Raw genomic sequence first — 23,621 nt, forward strand, 5'->3', positions numbered from 1 at the left:
TTGATGTATTTTTTGCGCAGGTGTTGGCAACACTGTTTGAGGAGAAGCGCGTCAAACTTTTGTACTTTCACCCGGAAGAATATGATGATTAAGCCCGCAGGATTATAGTCAGTGTGCTTTGATGTGAGTTTTTCAAAAAATTCTCATTGATTATTTTAATTTTGAATACTTTGTGTACTTTTACCTGATTGTACTTTCAAACTTTAACGCTTTTACACATTAATACTTCAGGAATATTATACGAGATATGATAACGAAACATTTTTCTGATCAATCAATACTTTACCAACTTTGATAAACTTTTAGGTTTAGATTATATATAATATATATTATATATTTAAATATTTAAACGTCCAAATCAGATTTTTATGCCACGAAGGTTTTCAAATACAAGGAAAAAACAATCAATGAACGTAAATTAACAGAAGAAAAATAAAATATTAATATTTAAAAAGTACTGCAGCTGAGCTGTGATTGGTCAACAGCCGGTGTGTAGTTCAGGGGCCCTGGGTGAGCAGAGAGAACGTCACATCCTGACAACTGAGTTCGAATTATCCCACAATGCAAAGTTCGTTTGATTGCGTCTGTGACGTCAATGCCACCCCCCCCCACCCCCACCCCTCCCCCACACACACACACACACACACACACACAAACTCTTCTGATAAGAATGAATGTTTATTTCACTGTTAATCCAAACTAAACCGGATTTAAGAGGATTGTTTTTACTCAGCAGGAGTTCGGAGAGTGTGTGTGTGTGTGTGTGTGTGTGTGTGTGTTATCTGGGACTGAAGCCACACACACAAGGATATTATATATAATATAATATATATATATTATATATAATATAATATATATATATTATATATAATATAATATATATATTATATATAATATAATATATATATATTATATATGTATAATATAATATATATATTATAATATATATATGTATAATATATATATATATTATAATATCTGTTGAGACACTCTAATTTATCTGTAGTTCAGCTCTTTTTCTTCATCTTCCTCTCTCCTTCCACCAATGACATCACTGTGGTGGTCCTCGTCTTCATCACTCAGACTGAAGATTTACTGGATCACTGATGATGTCATCACTGATGATGTCACAGCTGCTCTGTGGTTCTTCTCTCGTTATCGATTCTTTCTTCTTCTTCCTCACACTTTTTGCAGATGAAACGCATCGTTGCTCAGATATGTTTTGGTCAATATGATGAGGTCATCACGGTGATGAGGTCATCACCGTGATGACCTCATCACCGTGATGAGGTCAGTCGTTCCTTCTGTTAGTCGATGTAAAGTGAGTTAAAGTGTTTCTGTTTCACTGATTCAACCAAACTGTTCATCGTTTAGAGAATCAGACGTTTCTATGTATTCATTGTTCTTTATTTAAACACAGAAGATATGAACATGTTTATATATATATATATATATTTATATATGTGTTTATATATATATATATATATATATATATATATATATATATATATATATATATATATATATATATATAACATCAGTTCAACAACTCATCCTCAATAATGACACAAATATGTTTGTTTTAGTTTGATCATTTTAACAGTTTTACAGTTTTATTTTTGCTTTTTTAATAATTGTATTTGAATCCTTTCAGCTTTATATTGTTACAGTTGTAGTTGTCTTGTATTAGTTTAGTTAGTTAGTTAGTTAGTCCTCTTCAGTGAGATGAACCCTGAGAGAATCACAGACTCACAGAGCGTCATCAGAGAATCTGGAGCATTACGTCATCTTAGTAGATCCCCCCCATCACCTCTGTGCAGCATCCGAGCTCTGATTGGTCCGTCGCCCGGTGGCCTATAAAGCTCATTGGCTGAGCCCGAGTCATGCTGCGGACCTGATAGAGGACAGGGGAGGGAGGGGAGGGGGGCTTCAGATAAAAGGGGACACAGACAGCGGGACTCATCTGGATCCACGAGACCCGAATCAACCGGAGACCGAAGACCCGATACCGGCTTCTACCGGACCCCGTTCGTGTCTACCGGACTTTGCCGGCTCGTTGAGACTCTGCCCGGCCGGTGATCCTCGGAGCGGCGGAGCAGGAGGAGGAAGAGGAGGAAGAGGAGCAGGAGGAGGAACAAGGTGAGAACATGGGCGTCTGTCCTCCAGCAGAGAGACGGGACCGCGCGGGGCTGTGCATGAGATCATCATTATTATTATTAATACTGTCATTTATAATAATAATTATTATTATTATCATAATATCAAGTTCGGTTAAAAACCGCCAGTTTAAAAACACGTCCCGGTCGCTGTGAGCTGCTGTTAGAATAATATGAATATCTATTATACGACTGTCCCTAAACGCATCATCCAGCAGCTTTTAAAAGAGATAAACTGGAGACGAACGTCTGGAGATGAACATCTGGAGATGATCGAGAGACAGAGTCCAGAAGAGACCAACAAAGAGACCCACGCTTCACTAGTGGGTGAGGATCCTGTTTATCAGGGTTCACTGATGAAGATGAAGATGATGAAGATGTCTCCCTCCGGTGTGTCTTGCTTGCGGTAAAAGCCGTGTGATCTCCCGTCTCCCAACCGAGGGGCTGACTGCTGGAACCAGTCGGAACACACACACACACACACACACACACACACACACACACACACACACACACACACACACACACACACCTGGAAGGCAGCGCTGCACGGGACATCCGCTCGACCTCCGAACGAGGCCGGATCGCTCATCACCACGTAAAGGAAGGAGACCTCGGACACCGCGTGAAGGAGGTCCCGGTAGACTCTGTGTGGAGCTTTGAACTGCGCGTCTGACGCGGCAGTGCGCTGTGCGCGCGGCAGCGGGCTGCTGTGAGGATTCAATGATCGACTGTGTGAACTTTTTATGACTTTAGATCATCGCTCAACTTGTCTCGTGGTCACGAGTGTGTCTGTGGACAAACAAAGTGCACAGGTTGTGCGCGCTCTCAACATAGCGCAGCGTGGAAGCGCCTCATGAAACACTGTTTACACTGAAACAAGCTGCTTCTGAGAGGAAAGGACGAAGACACAACACTCCAACATGTCTCCAACAAAAGCCCAACAGATTCAAAACGCTCCTGAACTCAACAACACCTGGCTCACTGAGTCTCCTGGAGGAGGAGGAGGAGGAGGAGGAGGAGGAGGAAGCTCTGATGGGTTAACCCTAAAGAGACATGAAGCAGAGCTGAAGGAACAGCTGGAGCTCCATCCACACATAAGACTTCCTGTGTTGCAGTGACAAAGGAAAATGAACACGTGACCTCGGATCAAGGCTCAGGAGCTCCACCTCTTTCATCTACAGTGTAGATTTAGAGGACCTCTCAGGCCACCGTCACAACCGCACACCAGACTGACTCTCACGACGCCTGGAAGGCAGCGTCAGAATGTGAGCACAGCTGCACCAGGAACCAGATGTGCACGGCTTCAGTCTGAACACTACACCGGTGCAACACACAGCTGACCAGGATGCAATATGTGGAGTCATGCAAAGGCAGAATGAAATCACCACCATGCTTGTGAAACAGCAAACGTCAGCTTCTTTACCACAAAGACACATCGTCATATTTGACGGTGATCCGTTGAAGTATGTTTCCTTCATTAGATCTTTTGAACATTGTGTTGAACCAGCGGTTTGTTTTGTGGAGCAGTGCACCAGGGGCCAGCCTAGAGAGCTGGTGTGAAGCTGCCGACATATGATGAGTGGCTAGCTGCTGGAATCATCACTATGAGGCAGTGGTGGACCTTCAGGGTCTTCAGGACCTTCAGGACCTTCAGGACCTTCAGGGCCTTAAGGGCCTTCTCTGCTGGCCTACACAGAATCAAAGTTATAGCTATTTTATCATCTAATAATTGTTCATAAATACACTACATTTATTATAGTTATGTTTATCTTATTGTCTCATTGCACAGCTCCTGTCCTCCTCTGTTGCTCTGCTTCCAGTGCAGCTTGTTTTAAGGAGATCAGAGTTCAGCTCTCTGTCTCTAGGTAGAAGAGAGATCCTCTAGGTAGACTTTACAGATTAAAGTACATGGAGACAATAGTGTGATTGTCATCGTGTTCAACCAATCAGATCTTTAGTTTGACATGTTGGGCATGTCAACATGGGGTGACCGTGGATAAGTGGAGAGCAGGGCCGCCTTTCAATCAGAGGGTCGGTGGTTCGATCCCCGGCTCCTGCTCTACTAGTCTCAGAGCAAGACACTTAACCCCACAATGTCTCCCGTAGCTGCGTCTACGGTGTGTAGATAGATACTGAATTGTAAGTCGCTTTGGATAAAAAGCGTCTGCTAAATGACGGTAATGTAATGTACGTATTCTAGCTGGTCTACAGTATCTGTCTACAGTATCTGTCTACATTACATTACAGTCATTTAGCAGACGCTTTTATCCAAAGCGACTTACAATTCTACACACCATAGACACAGCTACGGGAGCAATTTAGGGGTTAAGTGTCTTGCTCAAGGACACATTGACATGAGACTAGCAGAGCAGGAGCCGGGAATCGAACCGCCGACCTGCTCTCCACTTAGCCACGGTCACCCCCCCCACAGTAGGTGGTCTACAGTAGCTGTCTACAGTAGCTGGTCTACAGTAGCTGGTCTACAGTGGGTGGTCCACAGTAGCTGTCTACAGTAGCTGGTCTACAGTAGGTGGTCTACAGTAGCTGTCTACAGTAGCTGTCTACAGTAGGTGGTCTACAGTAGCTGTCTACAGTAGCTGGTCTACAGTAGGTGGTCCACAGTAGCTGTCTACAGTAGCTGGTCTACAGTAGCTGGCCTACAGTAGGTGGTCCACAGTAGCTGTCTACAGTAGCTGGTCTACAGTAGGTGGTCTACAGTAGCTGTCTACAGTAGCTGTCTACAGTAGGTGGTCTACAGTAGCTGATCTACAGTAGCTGGTCTACAGTAGCTGATCTACAGTAGCTGTCTACAGTAGGTGGTCTACAGTAGCTGGTCTACAGTAGCTGTCTACAGTAGCTGTCTACAGTAGGTGGTCTACAGTAGCTGGTCTACAGTATCTGTCTACAGTAGCTGTCTACAGTAGCTGTCTACAGTAGGTGGTCTACAGTAGCTGATCTACAGTAGCTGGTCTACAGTAGCTGATCTACAGTAGCTGTCTACAGTAGGTGGTCTACAGTAGCTGGTCTACAGTAGCTGTCTACAGTAGCTGTCTACAGTAGGTGGTCTACAGTAGCTGGTCTACAGTATCTGTCTACAGTAGCTGTCTACAGTAGCTGGTCTACAGTAGCTGGTCTACAGTATCTGTCTACAGTAGCTGGTCTACAGTAGCTGTCTACAGTAGGTGGTCTACAGTAGCTGGTCTACAGTAGCTGTCTACAGTAGCTGTCTACAGTAGGTGGTCTACAATAGCTGGTCTACAGTAGCTGGTCTACAGTATCTGTCTACAGTATCTGTCTACAGTAGCTGTCTACAGTAGCTGGTCTACAGTAGGTGGTCTACAATAGCTGGTCTACAGTAGCTGGTCTACAGTAGCTGTCTACAGTAGCTGGTCTACAGTAGCTGTCTACAGTAGCTGTCTACAGTAGGTGGTCTACAATAGCTGGTCTACAGTAGCTGGTCTACAGTAGCTGGTCTACAGTATCTGTCTACAGTAGCTGGTCTACAGTAGCTGGTCTACAGTAGCTGTCTACAGTAGCTGGTCTACAGTAGCTGGTCTACAGTAGGTGGTCTACAGTAGCTGGTCTACAGTAGCTGTCTACAGTAGCTGTCTACAGTAGGTGGTCTACAGTAGCTGGTCTACAGTAGCTGTCTACAGTAGCTGGTCTACAGTAGGTGGTCTACAGTAGCTGGTCTACAGTATCTGTCTACAGTAGCTGGTCTACAGTAGCTGGTCTACAGTAGCTGTCTACAGTAGCTGGTCTACAGTAGCTGGTCTACAGTAGCTGTCTACAGTAGCTGTCTACAGTAGGTGGTCTACAGTAGCTGGTCTACAGTAGCTGTCTACAGTAGCTGGTCTACAGTACGTCAGCATTAACGTGCGCTGTGATTGGTCAGTGGGATAGCATCACTGTTGTGAAGCTGAAGCTTCAGAAGTTAGTGTTAGTAAGAGTTCAGGTTTAAAGATGTGTCAGAAGTTGTGACATGTTTAGTGTTTTTTAACACTCGATGGCTGAAGGAGGAGAAACAGATTTGTGAGTTACTGACGACGTCTTTCTGGAGAAGAACACTTCAGAACATCTTAAGAAAGAGTCGGCCGACCCACAGCTAGCAGCCCTGAAGCAGCCAGGAGAAGAAGAACATGTTGTGACTGACCGTGTGTTTTATTTTAACTGAGCTCTTGGTGTTTGGAGCTACGCTACGCTAGCCTGAGGGTGAACATGTGTTGTAGCGCTGCAGTGTTGCTGCATTGATTTGTTGCTTTGCTGTCATATATATATATGTGTGTCAGACTTTACAGATTAAAGTACATGGAGACGATAGTGTGATTGTCATCGTGTTCAACCAATCAGATCTTTAGTTTGACATGTTGGGCGTGTCAACATGGGGTGACCGTGGATAAGTGGAGAGCAGGGCCGCCTTTCAATCAGAGGGTCGGTGGTTCGATCCCCGGCTCCTGCTCTACTAGTCTCAGAGCAAGACACTTAACCCCACAATGTCTCCCGTAGCTGCGTCTACGGTGTGTAGATAGATACTGAATTGTAAGTCGCTTTGGATAAAAAGCGTCTGCTAAATGACGGTAATGTAATGTACGTATTCTAGCTGGTCTACAGTATCTGTCTACAGTATCTGTCTACATTACATTACAGTCATTTAGCAGACGCTTTTATCCAAAGCGACTTACAATTCTACACACCATAGACACAGCTACGGGAGCAATTTAGGGGTTAAGTGTCTTGCTCAAGGACACATTGACATGAGACTAGCAGAGCAGGAGCCGGGGATCGAACCGCCGACCTGCTCTCCACTTAGCCACGGTCACCCCCCCCACAGTAGGTGGTCTACAGTAGCTGTCTACAGTAGCTGGTCTACAGTAGGTGGTCCACAGTAGCTGTCTACAGTAGGTGGTCTACAGTAGCTGGCCTACAGTAGGTGGTCCACAGTAGCTGTCTACAGTAGCTGGTCTACAGTAGGTGGTCTACGGTAGCTGTCTACAGTAGCTGTCTACAGTAGCTGGTCTACAGTAGCTGTCTACAGTAGGTGGTCTACAGTAGCTGATCTACAGTAGCTGGTCTACAGTAGCTGATCTACAGTAGCTGTCTACAGTAGGTGGTCTACAGTAGCTGTCTACAGTAGCTGTCTACAGTAGGTGGTCTACAGTAGCTGGTCTACAGTATCTGTCTACAGTAGCTGTCTACAGTAGCTGGTCTACAGTAGCTGGTCTACAGTATCTGTCTACAGTAGCTGGTCTACAGTAGCTGTCTACAGTAGGTGGTCTACAGTAGCTGGTCTACAGTATCTGTCTACAGTAGCTGGTCTACAGTAGCTGGTCTACAGTAGCTGTCTACAGTAGCTGGTCTACAGTAGCTGTCTACAGTATCTGTCTACAGTAGCTGTCTACAGTAGCTGGTCTACAGTAGGTGGTCTACAATAGCTGGTTTACAGTAGCTGTCTACAGTAGCTGTCTACAGTAGCTGTCTACAGTAGGTGGTCTACAATAGCTGGTCTACAGTAGCTGGTCTACAGTAGCTGTCTACAGTAGCTGGTCTACAGTAGCTGTCTACAGTAGCTGGTCTACAGTAGCTGGTCTACAGTAGCTGTCTACAGTAGCTGTCTACAGTATCTGTCTACAGTAGCTGTCTACAGTAGCTGGTCTACAGTAGGTGGTCTACAATAGCTGGTCTACAGTAGCTGTCTACAGTAGCTGTCTACAGTAGCTGGTCTACAGTATCTGTCTACAATAGCTGGTCTACAGTAGGTGGTCTACAGTAGCTGTCTACAGTAGCTGTCTACAGTATCTGTCTACAGTAGCTGTCTACAGTAGCTGGTCTACAGTAGGTGGTCTACAATAGCTGGTCTACAGTAGCTGTCTACAGTAGCTGTCTACAGTAGCTGGTCTACAGTAGCTGTCTACAGTATCTGTCTACAGTAGCTGTCTACAGTAGCTGTCTACAGTAGCTGGTTTACAGTAGGTGGTCTACAATAGCTGGTCTACAGTAGCTGGTCTACAGTAGCTGTCTACAGTAGGTGGTCTACAGTAGCTGGTCTACAGTAGCTGTCTACAGTAGCTGGTCTACAGTACGTCAGCATTAACGTGCGCTGTGATTGGTCAGTGGGATAGCGTCACTGTTGTGAAGCTGAAGCTTCAGAAGTTAGTGTTAGTAAGAGTTCAGGTTTAAAGATGTGTCAGAAGTTGTGACATGTTTAGTGTTTTTTAACACTCGATGGCTGAAGGAGGAGAAACAGATTTGTGAGTTACTGACGACGTCTTTCTGGAGAAGAACACTTCAGAACATCTTAAGAAAGAGTCGGCCGACCCACAGCTAGCAGCCCTGAAGCAGCCAGGAGAAGAAGAACATGTTGTGACTGACCGTGTGTTTTATTTTAACTGAGCTCTTGGTGTTTGGAGCTACGCTACGCTAGCCTGAGGGTGAACATGTGTTGTAGCGCTGCAGTGTTGCTGCATTGATTTGTTGCTTTGCTGTCATATATATATATGTGTGTCAGACTTTACAGATTAAAGTACATGGAGACGATAGTGTGATTGTCATCGTGTTCAACCAATCAGATCTTTAGTTTGACATGTTGGGCGTGTCAACATGGGGTGACCGTGGATAAGTGGAGAGCAGGGCCGCCTTTCAATCAGAGGGTCGGTGGTTCGATCCCCGGCTCCTGCTCTACTAGTCTCAGAGCAAGACACTTAACCCCACAATGTCTCCCGTAGCTGCGTCTACGGTGTGTAGATAGATACTGAATTGTAAGTCGCTTTGGATAAAAAGCGTCTGCTAAATGACGGTAATGTAATGTACGTATTCTAGCTGGTCTACAGTATCTGTCTACAGTATCTGTCTACATTACATTACAGTCATTTAGCAGACGCTTTTATCCAAAGCGACTTACAATTCTACACACCATAGACACAGCTACGGGAGCAATTTAGGGGTTAAGTGTCTTGCTCAAGGACACATTGACATGAGACTAGCAGAGCAGGAGCCGGGGATCGAACCGCCGACCTGCTCTCCACTTAGCCACGGTCACCCCCCCCACAGTAGGTGGTCTACAGTAGCTGTCTACAGTAGCTGGTCTACAGTAGGTGGTCCACAGTAGCTGTCTACAGTAGGTGGTCTACAGTAGCTGTCTACAGTAGCTGTTTACAGTAGGTGGTCTACAGTAGCTGTCTACAGTAGCTGGTCTACAGTAGCTGGCCTACAGTAGGTGGTCCACAGTAGCTGTCTACAGTAGCTGGTCTACAGTAGGTGGTCTACAGTAGCTGTCTACAGTAGCTGTCTACAGTAGCTGGTCTACAGTAGCTGTCTACAGTAGGTGGTCTACAGTAGCTGATCTACAGTAGCTGGTCTACAGTAGCTGATCTACAGTAGCTGTCTACAGTAGGTGGTCTACAGTAGCTGTCTACAGTAGCTGTCTACAGTAGGTGGTCTACAGTAGCTGGTCTACAGTATCTGTCTACAGTAGCTGTCTACAGTAGCTGGTCTACAGTAGCTGGTCTACAGTATCTGTCTACAGTAGCTGGTCTACAGTAGCTGTCTACAGTAGGTGGTCTACAGTAGCTGGTCTACAGTAGCTGGTCTACAGTAGCTGTCTACAGTAGCTGGTCTACAGTATCTGTCTACAATAGCTGGTCTACAGTAGCTGGTCTACAGTAGCTGTCTACAGTAGCTGTCTACAGTATCTGTCTACAGTAGCTGTCTACAGTAGCTGGTCTACAGTAGGTGGTCTACAATAGCTGGTCTACAGTAGCTGGTCTACAGTAGCTGTCTACAGTATCTGTCTACAGTAGCTGTCTACAGTAGCTGGTCTACAGTAGCTGTCTACAGTATCTGTCTACAGTAGCTGTCTACAGTAGCTGTCTACAGTAGCTGGTCTACAGTAGGTGGTCTACAATAGCTGGTCTACAGTAGCTGGTCTACAGTAGCTGTCTACAGTAGGTGGTCTACAGTAGCTGGTCTACAGTAGCTGTCTACAGTAGCTGGTCTACAGTACGTCAGCATTAACGTGCGCTGTGATTGGTCAGTGGGATAGCGTCACTGTTGTGAAGCTGAAGCTTCAGAAGTTAGTGTTAGTAAGAGTTCAGGTTTAAAGATGTGTCAGAAGTTGTGACATGTTTAGTGTTTTTTAACACTCGATGGCTGAAGGAGGAGAAACAGATTTGTGAGTTACTGACGACGTCTTTCTGGAGAAGAACACTTCAGAACATCTTAAGAAAGAGTCGGCCGACCCACAGCTAGCAGCCCTGAAGCAGCCAGGAGAAGAAGAACATGTTGTGACTGACCGTGTGTTTTATTTTAACTGAGCTCTTGGTGTTTGGAGCTACGCTACGCTAGCCTGAGGGTGAACATGTGTTGTAGCGCTGCAGTGTTGCTGCATTGATTTGTTGCTTTGCTGTCATATATATATGTGTGCCTGCTTCTTGTGAGTTTGTTCTTGTCGTCGTCCGTTAATGACGAAGCATCCCGTCATGTATTCATGGTTCTGTATCTGGAGGAATGTGGATTGTGTTGATTTCTTTAGTCCTGTTTGAATCAGTAGAACAGATGAACGCTGCGGGAGAGTTTGTAGCTTGTGTGCTGCTGTTGTTTTCATGCTAAGCTAGTTTAGCGTAGCCTCCCAGAACACACGAGCCTCAGCAGATGAAAACTATTCTCTCTGTTCACTTACAGTTTGACTGTTGACTGGTGTGCATTGTCCCTGCAAAACAACAAACAAACACACAAACAGAATATAATAATATTATATATATATATATATTATATATATAATATATATATATTATATATATATAATATATTATATATAATATGTATAATAAATATATAATAGATATTATATGAGTACTTTAGGTAGATTTTGATGCTCATACTTTTATTGTTTTGTATGCAGGACTTTTACTAGTATCAGAGTATTTCTACTGTAGTTGTAGTACTTTTACTGCAGTAATAGACCTGAATACTTCTTCCTGTCTGTGAGTGTGTGTGTGTGTGTGTGTGTGTGTGTGTGTGTGTGTGTGTGTGTGTGTGTGTGTGTCTGTGTGTGTGTGTGTGTGTGTGTGTGTGTGTCTGTGTGTGTGTGTGTGTGTGTGTGTGTGTGTGTGTGTGTATGTGTGTGTGTGTGTGTGTGTGTGTCTGTGTGTGTGTGTGTGTATGTGTGTGTGTGTGTGTGTGAGTCTGTGTGTGTCTGTGTGTGTGTATGTGTGTGTGTGTGTGTGTGTGTGAGTCTGTGTGTGTCTGTGTGTGTGTATGTGTGTGTGTGTGTGTGTGTGTGTGTGTGTGTGTGTGTGAGTCTGTGTGTGTCTGTGTGTGTGTATGTGTGTGTGTGTGTGTGTGTGTGTGTGTGTGTGTGTGAGTCTGTGTGTGTGAGTCTGTGTGTGTCTGTGTGTGTGTGTGTGTGTGTGTGTGTGTGTGTGTGTGTGTGTGTGTGTGTGTATGTGTGTGTGTGTGTGTGTGTGTGTGTGTCTGTGTGTGTGTGTGTGTGTGTGTGTGTGTGTGTGTCTGTGTGTGTGTGTGTGTGTGAATGCTCAGAGTTAATTAAGCAGCTCTCCTCCAATCACAGCCTCTTCATTTGGACACTTAACGAGGCGTTCACAGCTCGTTAAATGATTAATATCAACTCATCAATATTACATCTGTTCAGCAGCAGGAGGAGGTGAAGAGGAGGAGGAGGAAGAGGGGGAGGAAGAGGGGGAGCAGAGCGATGACCCTTCAGTCTGTTAACATGGAGGAGGTCCACGTCTCTCTGTCTCTGTGCTGCGTTCAGGGTCTGTGGGGAAAGTGAATGCTGTTTGTGATGAAACATGTTTTCAGAATTAATTATTTCTTAATAAAATATTTTATAAATATCATATTATTAATATGTTAATTATATTATTAATATAATATAATAATATATTATATATAGATTCTTAAAATGAACATGTGACGGTTCGATGATTAAATCTATTGTGATGTTTGTAGTTCTTGTTTTTATGAGTTTATTGTTTTCAGATTACAGATGAACATGAACCATAAAGAGGTGAAGTCATGTGACTCTGAGGTCTAACCTCACGTACAGGTGAACATGGCTGCTGGTAGACACTCACGTGCACGTGAGTGTCTACCAGCAGCCATGTTTATAACCCCCCCCATCCTATGTCACTTCCTGGCTGGTTGCCATGGCAGCAGAGGCAAGGTATCCCTGATTCCTGCCTCACTGAGAGAGAAAGTCTGTGTGTGTGTGTGTGTGTGTGTGTGTGTGTGTGTGTGTGTGTGGTTTACCCGTCTTGTGGGTACATAAATCTGATTTCACAGTCACATTGTAGTAGTTTTGTTTAAACCTAACTAAGTTGTTTAGTTGTCTCAACTTAACTAAGTAGTTTAGTTGTCTCAACCTAATTACTCAGTTTAGATGTCTAAACCTAACTAAGTAGTTTTGTTGTCTAAACCTAACATATGACATCTTAATGACATCACTTCCTGTGTCTTTCCATCCAGCTGTAGATGTGACCCGCCTCCTCTGACCTTCAGCAGGAAGTTCAACCAACACTTCCTCTCTGCTGCGCCCCCAGTGCATCATGGGAGTCATGGGATTTGCGGCCTTTTTTGCCATCCTCCTCTGCATGGTGACATCATCAGTGTGTGCTGGAGTGGGCGGGAGCAGTCAGGGTAAAGAGCGGTTCTTTAGACTTCAGACGGACAGGTGGAGGTCGATGTGGATCCTGAGCTGTGTGTGTTGTGTCCTGTAGGTGGCGCTGTGCTGTGTCCTCTGCAGTGTGTGTGCGAGACCAGACCCTGGTACACGCCGCAGTCCGTGTACCACCAGGCCAGAACCGTGGACTGTAATGAGCTGCACCTGCACAGAGTACCAGCCAACGTCTCCTCTGACACTCAGGTGACCCATCACAGAGACTATGGTGGTTATTATACTATTCATATTTATTGATGATAATACTGTAACTCTGTGTTTCAATACGTTTCAGGTTCTGCTGCTGCAGAGTAACAACATCTCCTCCATCAACACGGAACTGCAGAGTCTGACCAACCTGACTGAACTGGACCTGTCCCAGAACCACTTCACCCAGGTAACACAAGTCTCCTACACGTTCTCCTGCACGTTGTTCTCCATGTTCTCCTCCACGTTCTCCTTAATGTTCTCCTCAATGTTCTTGTGTATGTCCTCATGTTCTCTTCAATGTTCTCTTCCCTGTTCTCTTCCATGTTCTTCTCCCCATTATCCTCAATGTTCTCCTCCATGTTATTGTTTATGTCCTCATGTTCTCCTCCATGTTCTCCTCCACTTTCTTTTCCATGTTCTCCTACAAGTTCTCCTCCATGTTCTCCTCCATGTTCTCCTCCACTTTCTCCTGTACTTTATCCTCATGTGTTCTCCTCCGCATTCTCCTCCATGTTCTCCTCCACTTTCTTTTCCATGTTCTCCTACACGTTCCACTTTCTTTTCCATGTTCTCCTACACGTTCTCCTCCATGTTCTCCTCCACTTTATCCTCCATATTCTCCTCCATGTTCTCATCCACTTTCTTCTTCATGTTCTCCTCCAAGTTCTCATCCATCTTTTCCTCAATGTTCTCCTCAATGTTCTTGTTTATGACCTCATGTTCTCCTCCATGTTCTTGTTTATGTCCTCATGTTCTCCTCCATGTTCACCTCCACATTCTCCTCCATGTTCTCCACTTTCTCCTCCATGTTCTCCACTTTCTCCTTCATCTTCTCCTCCATTATAACAAATAAAACAGTGATGCCTTGGTGCTCAAAGTTCCATAAAGAACTGGTGTCTCTCTTTGTCCAGGTGAGCTCTATGGGTCTGTCCTCTCTAAACCGGTTGGTGACTCTGTACCTGGAGGAGAACCACATTCAGGATTTGGAGGACTTCAGTCTGAGGAACCTTTCCAGTCTGGAGGAACTCTACATCAACCACAACCACATCTCCTCCATCGAACCCAAAGCCTTTGCTGGACTCACCAACCTTCTACGGTAACTTATTCTTCTTTGACCTTCTAAAATATCATTAGAACGATTTAAAGGACACGTAGAACCTCCTCAGTGACAACTAGATCCTCCCTAGAACCACCTAAATGATCCCTAGACAGTAACCACAAAATCACCTTAGGGATCCATAGAATCTCCTAAATGACCACTAGGACCACTGAACATTAAAACCATCTAAACCTCACAAAGGAGCACTAGTACCAAGTACAGAACCTCCACAACTTCCTCAATGACCACTAGGACCTCCTACATGACCATCAGAACCCTTTAAAGGATCCATAGAAACCCCTGAAGAAACACCACTAGAAATACCTACAGGTTCCCACATAAGTGACCACAGGCACAACCGAAAGGAACTTTAGATGTGCCAAGTCATCCCAATAATGACCCTTAGAACCTCTTTAGTGACCACTAGAACCACTTTAAGACCAGATGAACCACCTAAAGGATCCTACAGAGCAAAAGAACCGTTAGATTTACCTCAATGTCCAACCTCTTATAGGACCGTTAGAATATCCCCAGGAGCCTAATGAAGTACCTTCACTTCATGTAAAACCTCTCAAATGATCAGTAGAACCCTCTAAAAAACCACTAGAACCTTCTCAGAACCAGAGGAACCACCTAAAGGACCATAAAGAGCAACATGACCCTTAGATCCACCTCAATGACCCCTAGAACATCCCAGGTAGCTAAAAGGATTTCATTAAGGTCATATAGATCCTCTTGAATAATCATTGCAACCCTCTAAAGAACCACTAGAACCTCCTCAGTGACCAGATAAACCACTTAAAGGACCCTAAAGAGCTAGAAGACCCTTAGATCCACCTCAATGTCCAACCTCTTACAGGAACCATAGATCGTCCCAGGTAGCTAAAGGGATTACCTTAAGGTCATATAGAATCTCTTGAATGATCATTAGAACCCTATAAAGAACCACTAGAACAGGGGTCACTAATAGGCGGACCGCGGTCCGGATTCGGACCCAGGCGCCGTTGTATCCGGACCCAGGACCTACAACCGATAGATAATTGAGAATTATTACATTTTGACAGAGCGCTTTTATTTTAACCGGCGCAGCTTTTTCAGCCTTTACGCCACTTGTTCAGCGGCGTAAATCACATCACGTGATGCAGCTCAGCCAATCAAAATGTGGTTATTCTGACAAGTTTCCTGACTCCAGTGAGATGTAGACACACTGGGAGACGAGGAAAGAGAACGAGGAGTAGGAGAATTATTACGTGAGTCAGAGAAGTTATTTCACATGACGTTCTCCAAAGAGAGAAAAGAGGTCAGAGAGACCAGAGAGACCAGAGAGACCAGAGTCTTTAACCAGTAATGAACAGACTCTTTAGGTTAATTCTTCACACGGACAGTTTAAAACCAGTATGTCTCATATATTCAGAGACCGTGCCAATTAATAAAGCGGTAATGTGAAGCTCCACTGCGAGACAAAGCACAACTCTTTTGAGCAAACGTACCCACTCACATCTGAAATGAAGACACAAAAAATAAACCTAAGAGCCCAATATGATCAGAATCATAACACATGAATTCTTTGACCAACTATGATGTGAACAGAGAGGATAGAGCTGAAACAAGTAGTTTAATAACCACACATAAAGTCCATGCTCACACATTTATCTTGTTAGAAGATGAGAAGAATATAATATCGTGGCTTTTTTGATTGACATCAATTCACACCTGAATGAACTGAATTTAAAGCTGCAGGGCAATTCAGTGAAATTATTTTTTTTTTAAATGAATTACTTAATTTTAACCTGAGATGAAATGATTTTGTAACTATGCACCATTTCCTCTAAAATCCCATCTGAAATTAGACAAATTGCCTCATGAATGTGATTTGAAGAGCTTTAATTTTGAAATGCTACATCAGAATGTCCTGGTTCTCTCTGAGTGACACCTTGAGGTGCTCTGCTATTAAGATGCACATTTTTCAAAAGCTTTCTGTTATGTCAGTTATTCTTTGATCCAGCCCTTATTTTACTTGAAATAAGAAGAACATTTATTTATGTATTTCTATGTGTTATTCATAATCCATCCACTTAAATTTGAAAACTGAGAATAATAAATGTTAAAATATAATTGATGTGTACTTTCTTTATTTGATTTGACAGTTGTTGGCTACACAGAGATGTTGTTACTACTACTAGGCTTCTTGAATATATATATATATATATATATATATATACACACACACACACATGACACTAAATAGCGCAAGTTAGATATTATTGTAATGTTCTGGACCTTTGCCCGAGGAGATTTTCTCAATTTGGACCTTTTGGAATGTTAATTGAATACCCCTGCACTAGAACATCTTCAGTGACCAGATAAACCACATAAAGGACCTTAAAGAGCTACATGACCCTTAGATCCACCTCAATCACCCCTAGAACATCCCAGGTAGCTAAAAGGATTTCATTAAGGTCATATAGAACCTCTTGAATGATCACCAGAACCTCCTCGGTCACCAGAGAAACCAACTAAAGGGATACCGGTTTCTGAATCTGTGTTCTGTCCTCTGCTCTACCCTGTAGGCTCCACCTGAACTCCAACCGGCTGGTGGCTATCGACAGCCGCTGGTTTGAGTCCCTGCCGTCCCTGGAGATCCTGATGATTGGGGAGAACCCCATCCTGGGTCTGGAGGAGAAGAACTTCCTGCCTCTGTCCCGCCTCCACAGCCTGGTTCTGGCTGGGATGGGTCTGGCCTCCGTCCCCTCCGCTGCCTTCCTGGGCCTCGACTACCTGGAAAGTCTGTCCTTCTACGACAACCGGCTCAGGTGAGTCCGGTGAGAACCGCCGGTTTGAGTTCCTGTGACCGTCTTCTCACTGTAACACTGATGTGACCGCCGTCCTCTCGGTAGGTCTGTTCCTCGGGACGCACTGAGCCTGCTCCCAAACCTCAAGTTCCTGGACCTGAACAGGAACCCGATTAGCCGAGTCCAGCAGGGAGATTTCCAGAACCTTCTGCACCTGGAGGAGCTCAGGTGAGTCTGAGAACGTCTCACTCTGTCCACTCGGCGGTGTTACAGAGTGATGCCTCTTCTACCTCATAAACAATCTGTGATGGAGGCAGACACGATTAATTCAGTTTTAAAAAGTTGAATTCATTAGATAATGTTAAAAATCATCATCACTGGTTTGTCAGTTTAGTGTTGTCTTTTGATTTTGAGTCCCACCCAAAAAACTTAATTTGGATTTTTATCTTCATGCAGAACTTCTATTAAAGTATAGAAAGTACTACACAGAATTAAATGAGTGAAAGAAGAAAAATGTTGATAAAGATTTGTTTGATTGATGATGATAATAATTATTGTTATTATTGTTATTATAATGATAATATTGTTGATTGTGTTGTAGTCTGAACAACATGGAGCAGCTCCTGATGGTCGAGCGAGCAGCTTTCAAGAACCTTCCAGAAATCGTTAAACTGGAACTCTGCAGCAACCCGAGACTTTCTTACATCGACCCACAGGCCTTCAGGTGTCCGTCTGTCTGTCTGTCTGTCTGTCTGTTTCTCTGTCTCTCTGTCTCTCTGTCTGTCTGTCTGTCTGTCTGTCTGTTTGTCTGTTTGTCTGTAAATTCTAAAATTGTCCTCTTTCTTCTTTTCTCTTTAATGTTTTTCTTACTTTCTTCTTTCCTTCATCTCTCCTTGTTTCCTCTCCCCTACCCTTTTTTCCTCCTCTCCTTGTTTCCTTCTCTCCTCCTCTCCTTGTGTCCTCAGTGAGCTGTCCTCCCTCCGGACTCTCCTGGTCCACAGTAACCAGCTGAGCCTCCTCTCTGGAGACCTCCTCTCCTCCCTCCCTTCCCTAGAGGAGGTGTCTCTACACTCCAACCCTCTGCGATGTGACTGTCTCACCTCCTGGGGGCCTCACCTCGGCAACCAGTCTCACCTCAAGATGCTGGAGTCCTCCATCACCCTCTGCTCCTCCCCGCCTCACCTGATTGGTCAGGAGCTGCAGGAGGTGGTGGGCGTCGGATGGGGCGGGGCTGAAGGGGGTGGGGGCGGGGCCAACAGCTGCCTGCCCCACATCTCCCCCCACGCCTTCCCACCCGCCATGAACGTCAGCGCCGGGCAGCCAATCACACTGGAGTGCTGGGCAGACGCTGAACCCGCCCCCCAGTTCTACTGGGTGACGCCCACTGGGGACAAGGTGGGCGTGGTCACGAGTGTTTGTCTCCCTGTTGGTGCATGTTGATAGAAACCGATGTTCTCACTGATGAGTGTGTTCTCTGTTTCCTTCCTCACCTGGTCAGGTGAGCTCGGAGGCGGTGGCTGCACCAATCGTATCGAAGGAGAGGCGTGGCCTGAGCCACAGGAAGAAGTTGAAGAAGCATCGTGTGTCGGAGCCCGGAGCGCTAGTGATTGAACACGCAGAACCGTCGGACGCAGGTCAGTCTGAGCTGCTGGTTCTCATCCGGCCTGCAGGGGGCACTGTGTTTATGTACATATATATATATATATATATATATATATTTATATTAATGTACATGCATGCAGAACTATAGATTCCTTTGCGTCCGTCTCTCTCAGGTGTGTATACCTGTGTAGCGTGGAACGCGGAGGGCGCCGACACAAAGAGCGTCTCGGTGTTCGTGGACTCTCGGGGGTCTGTGGACTCGTGGTCCGGCTGGGGGATCCGGTGGGGGGGCGGTGAGTCCAGCAGAGAGCCAGGGAACTCGTCCAGCGCTGCAGCCTCTCTGGTGGTGCTGGCCAAGGTACCGGCTGTAAACTTATTCTAAAGTTTTATTTAAATACATTTCTTATCATTCCGATCCCTGAGACCGATCCAGATTTTACGGTGGTTCTCTGTTGCCTCTGCAGGTGGTGCACGCCCAGTCGGTGGTGTTGGAGTGGAAGCTGTTCTCCAGTGGAAGACCTTCCTCTGTGGGTCAGAGCCAGCAGGACGCCGCCCCCTTTCCTCTGACCCGCTGGACCAGCGCCACCGTGCACATCGACAACCCTCAGATCAGCTACACCGCCAAGGTGAACTCATCCACACTAGAAACACCTAAAAAACAGCTAATGTGAGACATAGAGAGACCAGAGGAGGGGACCCAGAACCCCCAGTAGAAACCCCAGTAGTGGTTCTACCAGGTCTAGATCCGGTAGTGGAGATGTTTGTCTTAGAATAAGTTAACTTCATTATTTTGTGAATGACAGATAAGCTAGTGGAACAAAGGCTGGACAAGAAGTGATGTCATCACTCCGTCTCTCTATCGTAACCCCCCCGCTCTCTCTCCAGGTTCCAGTGGACGTTCAGGAGTATAATCTGACTCACCTCCTCCCTGCCACAGAATACCACGTCTGCCTCACCGTCTACTCCTCTCCTCCTACCTCCTCCCCTAGCTCCTCCCCCTCCTCCCCTAGCTCCTCCTCCCCTCCCTCCTCCTCCCCCGTCCACACTTCCTGTCTGAACGTTACCACCAAGGAGGCGGGTTTCTCGGTGGAGCTGGTGGCGTCGCGGCGCAGCAGCGTGGCGCTGGCGGCCGTCATGGGCTCCATGTTCGCTCTGAGCATCATGGCGCTGCTGGTGGTCTACATGGGCCGCCGGGTCCAGCAGCACAAGACCTGCGGACACTCGCTGAAGAAGTACATGCAGCACGCCACCTCCATCCCGCTGAGCGAGCTGTACCCGCCGCTCATCACGCTGTGGGAGAGCGAGGCCGAGAAGGACAAGGAGGACAAGGAGGAGGAGAGGGAGGTGGGGTGGAGGAGGAGGGAGGAGGAGGAGGAGGAGGAGCAGGCGGGGGGGAGTCAGATCGACACCACAAAGACTTACATGTGGTAGCTGGAGGAGGAGGATCAGCAGCGGGAGTTACGGTTTAAGGGAGGATGGAAAGAAACCGGATGGAAGTTAGCAGTCACATGACCACGAGAGAAGTCACATGACCACGAGAGAAGTCACATGACTCGATAACCAAGAGAGAACAACAGAGACGAGCCTTCAGGCCTCCAGCAGATCCACTTAGAGGAGCATCCTGGTGGTTTTTTATAGAGTCCTTCAGGTTCCTGATCACAAGATAATCAATCACAGTTCACTGCAATCAATCAGAGGCCCGATGGTGCGTTTGAGGTCCGCTCGTTCATGTTGACCTGAAGTGCTTTGCAGAAAAATAAGAACGTTTGATAATCAACATGAAAGCGTTGGTATGAATATGGATCTTTTTGAGGTTTGATGGTGTTTAAATGTGTTTATTAAAGAGCACAAAAGTGTAAATATATCACAAATTAAAAATGTAATATTTCCCCACACAGTCTAATAATTTATCTATAACTATTTTATTGTAAACAAATATAAATATACAACATATATAACATATACTGCTACTCATCTTAAAGGCTCTTTGTTCAGTTTCCGGCCACTAGAGGCGCTGTGGAGCAGTTTTATCTCTGAGACCTGATCCACAACAGAACCTCATGAAGTACTCAGTACTTTTACTGCAGTAAAACTAGTGTAGAAATACTCTGTTACAATCAGATTAGTGAGTTTGCAAATTTACTTTTGAAATGTAATAATTTAAATGAACTTTTTCTCTGTAAAGCACTTTGTCAACAAATGTTAAAAAAAATTAAATACATTTAAAGAATAAAATAATACAAATACTAGAAGGGCACTCTGTAAAAAGTGAAAAATAATCTGTGATTCAGATCAATATAATAAAATATATTTGACATTTCTGTCTAAATATTATCAATTATTGGTATAAAAAGAGTTTAATGGGCTGAAATATAAAAACACCAGAATGTTTCTTTTTGTTTAAACCAGGTTTTAACCTCCAGCTGATGTCCTGGACTTGTTTTTACTCTGATGTGTTTCAAACTGTGGCTCTGGGCCTGTTTTTGGGCCGTCCACTGGTTTCAAACTGGACTCTGGTTCCTCCAGAAGAGATTTCTGATGAACTTTCTCTGTGAAGCACACTGACAGTAGCTGTACTGTTATAGAAAATCTGATTATTGTATTTTACCTGATGAACATGAGCAGCACCAACACATTATTTCACTTAAAGGTCCCGAATTCAACGTCTGATGTTTATCTGTTTCAAAGTAAATAATGTTGAATTCATTTAAAATTTGACGCCTTTTTAATATTTTAAACAAACAAGTAAAACAAACCTCCAACACACATCAACCTGTATGCAGATGACATGTTATTGTGCACATTTGAAAATACATATATTCCCAGGAGGTGACCGTGGCTAAGTGGAGAGCAGGGCTGCCTTTCAATCAGAGGGTTCGGCGGTTCGATCCCCACTAGTCTCATGTCAATGTGTCCTTGAGCAAGACACTTAACCCCAAAATGTCTCCTGTAGCTGCGTCTACGATGTGTAGATAGATACTGAATTGTAAGTGGCTTTGGATAAAAGCGTCTGATAAATGACTGTAATGTTCCCTTTACAATAATACATTTCATGCAGTGAGCTACAGATACATGTTTACAACATACATTATATGTTTTTATATAAAGAGAAATAGCTTCAATATATTCAGAAAATTCACATAATTTAAATAAGCAGCTAAACACAGTTCGTGACATCAGAGACTTTTGACTTTTTAATCAAACAAACACAGGACTTTCACCCAGGAGACAGCAGTTCATGTCCCGTTTGAAACCAGAAGTCAACGTTGATGTTTGTAACTTAGATAACGAAACAAAACCGTGATGTTTTTACTAAACCTGTTTTAACAATGTTAATCATTCAGACTAATTCAGTCACTTTCAGCTTTGAACCAAACAAACAAACTTCCTGTCTGAATTCGGGACCTTTCGTCCTCCCCGCCGGTCTTCATCAGCGCAGCATGAACGCATCACTGATCTATTTTATTCTATGTGTTGTGCATCACTACACAGTGGTTGTCATGTTGACGGTGACCCTGCATCCATCCAGCAGCAGGATGGATTCATGTTAAAGCTGCTCCACCGACGCCACTGTTACGCCCACGTAAAAGAACTTTATCGACACCCTTCTGCACGGACACTGACGGTGACCACGTTGTTTGTTCACTAATGTTGTAATCTCTGTTTTACATCCTGGAACAACGAGTTCCTCTGGGCTCAAGATAAAGGTGGAGGTAGAGGTGGAGGTAAAAGTAAAGGTGGAGGTAAAGGTAAAGGTGGAGATAAAGATGGAGGTAGAGGTAAAGGTGGAGGTGGATGTGGAGGTAGAGGTGGAGGTAGAGGTGGAGATGGTGATGGAGGTAAAGGTGGAGGTGGTGCTGCATGCCTTTGCACTCATATTTACTGTTTATATTGAACCGTCTGTGTGATAACCTGCAAACTGTTTGGTTCAATCAGGAGTTCAATTCATCAGACATGATCAATAATCAATAAGAACAGAAACACCAAAGAACACAGATGTTATCTCACAACGGGACTCATCAGAGTTATAGATCCAGTATTGATCCGTCAGTTTGCAGGTTTGTCCTTCAGACTTTTAGCCAAATATTCACTCAACTGTACGGCAACGGAAACTTCAGGAACAAGAACCCAAAGGCTGTTCATCTGTTCATATTTATGTTATAGATTATATATAATCTGTACATATTTGTTAGAGATTATAATCTGTAAATATTTATGTTATAGATTATATAATTTGTACATATTTGTTAGAGATTATAATCTGTAAATATTTATGTTATAGATGATATAATCTGTACATATTTGTTAGAGATTATAATCTGTAAATATTTATGTTATAGATGATATAATCTGTACATATTTGTTAGAGATTATAATCTGTACATATTTGTGTTATAGATTATATAATCTGTACATATTCATGTTAGAGATTATAATCTTTACATATTTACATCATATTCCGCTTCACTCTTTTATCTCAGTAGTCGGTCAAACAAAAAGACATTTTTGAAGACGTCACTTTGAATTCTGGACAAATTAAATCTACCATGATGACATCACACCACGTCACTGAAATATGACATTAATATGCAGGGTATTTTGTATAAAGTGTATGACTCTATATTTGAAGACAACTATTGCTTATATTGTTATTATTATTATTATTATTATTATTACTCGACACTGAGCACCAACTGTAACTAAAGATGTGTGTGTGTGTGAGAGGATACTATAAATACACACTGTCACTCCACAGCCTGGTGTCTGATTCCTAACTCATGTATATGATTTATGATATTTTATAATGTTAGCTCTGAACATTGTGTCAACATCATGTGACTGAAGCTGACGAAGAACAGAAGTCTGGTAAAAAAAGCTGTGGAACAAACATGGTTTCTACTTTAGAAACGTAACAAACATGTTTTATCAATAAAACATAGTTTACATGATGCTAATGCTAACAGCTAGCCTGTTTTAAATTGAGGAGAAGATCTGTTAACAGACAACAAGTCGTCACATAAAACAGTGAAGAGACAAAAGCTTCACGTGTTAAAGCTGCATTCTCTCTAGTGTCCAGCAGGGGCGAC

The 23,621-nt window shown here is 44.1% G+C and overlaps 1 protein-coding gene across 2 annotated transcripts; it reads left to right on the top strand.

The window, feature by feature from the left end:
* Window positions 1-1,932: 1,932 nt before the first annotated feature.
* si:ch211-180f4.1 (uncharacterized protein LOC100144405 homolog) lies at window positions 1,933-22,778 on the top strand. Of its 2 annotated transcripts, none has more exons than XM_068732105.1 (13): window positions 1,933-2,139; window positions 12,642-12,812; window positions 12,893-13,038; window positions 13,127-13,228; window positions 13,953-14,137; window positions 16,711-16,953; window positions 17,038-17,160; window positions 17,534-17,656; window positions 17,898-18,327; window positions 18,431-18,566; window positions 18,708-18,892; window positions 18,999-19,160; window positions 19,420-22,778. In XM_068732105.1, the coding sequence occupies exons 2-13, from the start codon at window positions 12,722-12,724 to the stop codon at window positions 19,963-19,965; spliced, it is 2,472 nt and encodes an 823-aa protein (XP_068588206.1). In that variant the 5' UTR covers window positions 1,933-2,139; window positions 12,642-12,721; the 3' UTR covers window positions 19,966-22,778. The 2 variants fall into 2 exon arrangements, with proteins under 2 accessions (XP_068588206.1, XP_068588207.1); XM_068732106.1 differs by having other exon boundaries at window positions 19,472-19,691.
* The last annotated feature ends 843 nt before the right edge of the window (window positions 22,779-23,621 follow it).

Source organism: Cebidichthys violaceus, unplaced genomic scaffold, assembly GCF_023349555.1.
Source record: "Cebidichthys violaceus isolate CVI_PGR_0920_01 unplaced genomic scaffold, fCebVio1.0.p SCAF_57, whole genome shotgun sequence".
In the NCBI taxonomy this organism is placed as follows: Eukaryota; Metazoa; Chordata; class Actinopteri; order Perciformes; family Stichaeidae; genus Cebidichthys; species Cebidichthys violaceus.

Bases quoted from the DNA above. Each gene is read 5' to 3' on its own strand.
- si:ch211-180f4.1 (XM_068732105.1), top strand. From the start codon at position 12,722: ATGGGAGTCATGGGATTTGCGGCCTTTTTTGCCATCCTCCTCTGCATG. The intron at 14,138-16,710 runs GTAACTTATTCT...TCTACCCTGTAG, and splicing joins GGACTCACCAACCTTCTACG to GCTCCACCTGAACTCCAACC. The intron at 18,893-18,998 runs GTACCGGCTGTA...TTGCCTCTGCAG, and splicing joins CTCTGGTGGTGCTGGCCAAG to GTGGTGCACGCCCAGTCGGT.